The sequence below is a fragment of the Nematolebias whitei genome, chromosome 10 (genome assembly GCF_014905685.2).
Source record: "Nematolebias whitei isolate Nwh7 chromosome 10, NemWhi1, whole genome shotgun sequence".
NCBI lineage: Eukaryota > Metazoa > Chordata > Actinopteri > Cyprinodontiformes > Rivulidae > Nematolebias > Nematolebias whitei.
The window spans coordinates 9,532,958-9,537,081 of NC_056507.1; the positions used below are offsets into that span (position 1 = coordinate 9,532,958).

General features: G+C 42.8%; 1 protein-coding gene across 1 annotated transcript in view; it reads right to left on the bottom strand.

Moving 5' to 3' along the window:
- dgkzb (diacylglycerol kinase, zeta b) overlaps positions 1–4,124 on the bottom strand; it is a 26,391-nt gene that overhangs the window by 4,126 nt on the left and 18,141 nt on the right. Inside the window, exons 27-30 of the mRNA XM_037683300.1 lie at positions 2,863–2,931; positions 1,449–1,483; positions 1,191–1,234; positions 702–822 (exon numbers count right to left, since the gene is read on the bottom strand). Coding sequence (XP_037539228.1) covers positions 702–822; positions 1,191–1,234; positions 1,449–1,483; positions 2,863–2,931 — 269 coding nt within the window. The remainder of the gene's footprint in view (positions 1–701; positions 823–1,190; positions 1,235–1,448; positions 1,484–2,862; positions 2,932–4,124) is intronic.

The window sequence follows — 4,124 nt, forward strand, 5'->3', positions numbered from 1 at the left end:
AGTTTTAATTTCTATGGGCTTATTTTAAATGATTGAAAACTGCATCAGGAGGAATTTACATTTGATTTAGGATCATCACAAATTCATTACCTGCCTGTTTCAGAAACTTCTGTGTTTGTTTTTTTAAGAAAATTAAATCAAGTCTGGAAACAAACGTTTCTTCAGATTTTCTTTTTGTTTAAATTTATTTCAACCTGAAAAACTTAAAAATTAAACTCGAGAGTTTTCCAGACTGTGAAGGAAAACAAACTAAATAAACAACGTTTTATTAAAACTGCAGTTAAAAATAAAATGTTTGACTGAATACATTAAATATTTTTTAAATATTTTTATCCAAACCAGTTTGATCAAAATGGATAATTGCCATGTTGGTAAATTATATTTGAATAAGTCCTCAGATCTCAGTCTGGTTTCAGGATCTATACTGGAATAAAAAAAATGATAATGATATAATAATAATGAATAATAATTTTTTTTTTTTAAATATCAGATTCGAAGTCGGGTTGGGTTCTGGTGAGTTTTCTCATTAGAGCAGACTCAAAGAAATGATGTAAAACTCTGAAGTCTTCAGCATCTGTTACCATGGCAACCCTGCTGCACAGAAGCAGAACCAGGACCCTGAACATGACGTTCTGCCTTTTCCTGCTCAGAACAGCAAATCCTCCAGAAAAGACCTGGGTCCTGGTATGATTCAGACTCACCGTGGTCGATGAGGTACTTGACGACTTCCTTGCTGCCGGTCTGCACAGCGCGGTGCAGCAGCGTGCAGCCGCCTGCATCCTGCAGCAGGAGGTCCGCCCCTTGCTGGTGGAGCTCCGTCAGCTGCACCAGAACAGAACCACGTCAAAAAGGTCAAGGGTCAATAACAATCTGTTTAACGTGAAGAAAAGGTGGGAGATCCTGACCAGGAAGTGATTTAAACTGAGAACAGCTCGTAAAAACATTTACAACAACAAGTTTGACCAAACGCTGCACAACAAATAAAAACAACAACAATATAATTTCAGTTAAACAAAGAAAAGCAGATTAAAATAATCTGAGCAGAGGAAATAAAAAACTTCAGGTGCTGCTTCTCAAGAAGACGAGACATAAAGAACCAAGAAAAAGTGGAACAGAGGATTAAATACATTTTTTTCCTCTTAAACTATAAGTTTTGAAGGTTTAAGTCTCCTGACATTGAATCAACTCACCATGTCCAAGTTCTGGTTCTGGATGCAGCGGATCAGTTCTGAATCTGAAACCGAACCACAGATCAGATGAAACATGTCAGCGTCACCTGGTGGACAAACGCTGCAACAACAACCTGAGCTCAGGTGAGTTCTGATGGATCGGACCTCAGTTAGCTGCTGATCCGTTAATCAGACCGAACAGCTTCTGACTGAGATCTGAACCCCCAGGACTCATTAGCAGCAGGTCTGGACAGGTTCTGGTTCAGAAGCTTTGCTCACCTTTTTCAGCACCCAGAGAGGAAGCTGTGGAGGTTCTGTTAGAAACAAAAACAGGAAACAAGTAAGAATCAAGATGTTCATCAGGAAGACGTCAGGGAGAGTTTTAGAACCAGAACCACTTCACACCTGGGCCCACACCTGGTCCCAAACCAGATCGCAAACCCAGTCCCACACCTGGTTCCAAACCAGATCCCAAACCCAGTCCCACACCTGGTCCCAAACCCAGTCCCAACCAGATCCCAAACCCAGTCCCACACCCAGTTTCAAACCAGATCCCACACCTGGTCCCACATCTCATCCTGACATCAAACACTCAAAGAACAAAAACATTTTTTATCGTTCAGTTTGTGAAACCCAGAGCAGCAGAACTGACCCCGAACTGTGATGTTTATTTCTACACAATATGTCCAGCAGTGAGGTCATAAAAACAACAACAACAACAACAACAACAACAACAACAGCAACAACAATGCTTCTAAATAAAAATAATACTGGTGCATAAGTAAACTTTCTATAAATTAAATTTCCATTAAATCTTTTTAAGTAAGTGTTTTTAAAACTAAAAACGTAAGAACTTGAGAAAATAGTATTTTCTGAAAATTTAGAGTGAAAACAGCTAAACAACAGCGTTCAACACTAAAATGAGCAAAACTGTAGCTACACATCTAAAGCAACAACAAAAAAAAAACGCAGATAAAAGCTAAACTTTGCAAAATGATAGCTTAAAACAAAAAGTAGCAGAAGGGTAGCAAAAAGCTAAATGTAGTAAAATAGTAGCTAAATGGGTAGTGGTGGCGCAGAAGTTAGCGAAGATGGGTCTGTGATCAGAAAGTCGCAGGTTCAACTCCCGGTACAGTCAACATCAAAATGTGGGTGGAAAAGGTGAAACACCCACACCTGCCTCCACACTCATTCACCCCACTCTGGGCCCCTGAGCAAGGCACTTAACCCCCACCATCTGCTCCCTAACAGGTCCCTCTTGAAAATGAGTTATCGTGACTCAATGAGACTAACCTGTATAAATACAGGGTAAATATAAAAAAAAAAGCTTTTTTCCCTCTTTATAGTTTCTTCTCTACTTCTCTATAGATAGAGAACTTCACTATTTGGCTTTTCTATGTATGTGAATGTTTCTGCAAAGTGCCCTGAGACAACGTTGTTGTGATTTGGCGCTATATAAATAAACTGAAATGAATTGAATTCTTTCAGCTGCTCCCTACTTCAGAGGTCTCCACAGCAAACTAACTCGCACGAAGACTTGGCAATTGTTTTTACGCCGGATGCCCTTCCTGACGCAACCACAGACACCGAGCTACCACAGCCCTCTGTGTGGAACAGAGAGCTGCTCTCCTCTGGGTTGGACAGACAGACAAATGGACAGAGACAAAGACAGACAGACAGACAGAAGTCCTACCTAACAGCTGGTCTGAGATCAGCCACAGTTGAGTCGGAGCGATCAACACTGATAATCTTTGCTCCTCTCCTTCAGATCACAGAAAGGAAGCAGCAGAGGGACAAGGGGACATGGGGACAGAGGACAGCAGGAATGAAACAGCAGGATGACATCACATATGAGCCAAACGGCACACACAAAACAGCCATGATGAAAACAGGACAAGGAGCAGGTTCCTCCAGCAGGAGGAGCTCTGATCACACCGACTGAAGGATGTCTCAGACCTCCTGGACATCTAGGATGTCTCAAAGGACTTTTCAGACCTTTAGGACATCTCAAAGGACATCACAGACCTCTAGGATGTCTCGGCCTCCAAGACGTCTTGGACCTCTGGGACGTCTCGGACCGCCAGGATGTCTCAGACTGCCAGGACATCTCAGACTGCCAGGATGTTTCAGACCGCCAGGACATCTCAGATTGCCAGGACATCTTAAAGGACTTTTCAGACCTTTAGAACATCTCAAAGGACGTCTCAGACCTCCAGGATGTCTCGGACCACCAGGAGGTCTCAAAGGACGTCTCGGACCTCCAGGATGTCTCGGATCATCAGGACACCTCTTAGGTCTGGATTAGTTTTTGAACTTGTCAAAGTTTGTTCTTCACATGCAGGTTTGGAGGTTGATGGATGGTTCCTGCAGAACATGTGTTTAAGGTTCTTTTTGGTTCTTTACATTTTCATTCAAAGCAGCCAGACTTCAGAGGAACGTTGTTCTTCGTACATTTTAACCCTTTAACTCTGACCTTAGACCTCTGACCTTTGACCTCACCCAGCTTAAAAGACTCGCAGGAGGAATCAGAGTCGTGTCAATAAACCACGGACCATTTCAGGTTCCAGTCTTCGAGTCTATGATCCATTTCTGTTAGAAAACAGGATTTGACCTCCAGCAGGGTTAAAGAGCCGTTAGCTGAAGGGTGGTGGACCCTCAGGTCTGAGGTGGAGTTCTGACTTTCAGACGTTTTTGTTTGTCCTCAGTTGGTCCAGTTTGATCAGACTGATGAGTCCAGCGAAAAACTCTGAAAGACCCCCGAGTCTGAGTCCAGACCACGTTAAAAACCACAGAGCAGTCCAGATCAAAAAGAAAGAAAATATGAAAAGATGAGGACAGGATCAGGGGTTCTGGACCAGAGCAGTGGTTCTGGACCAGATCAGAAGTTCTGGACCAGATCAGGGGTTCTGGACCAGATCAGGGGTTCTGGACCAGATCAGGGGTTCTGGACCAGAT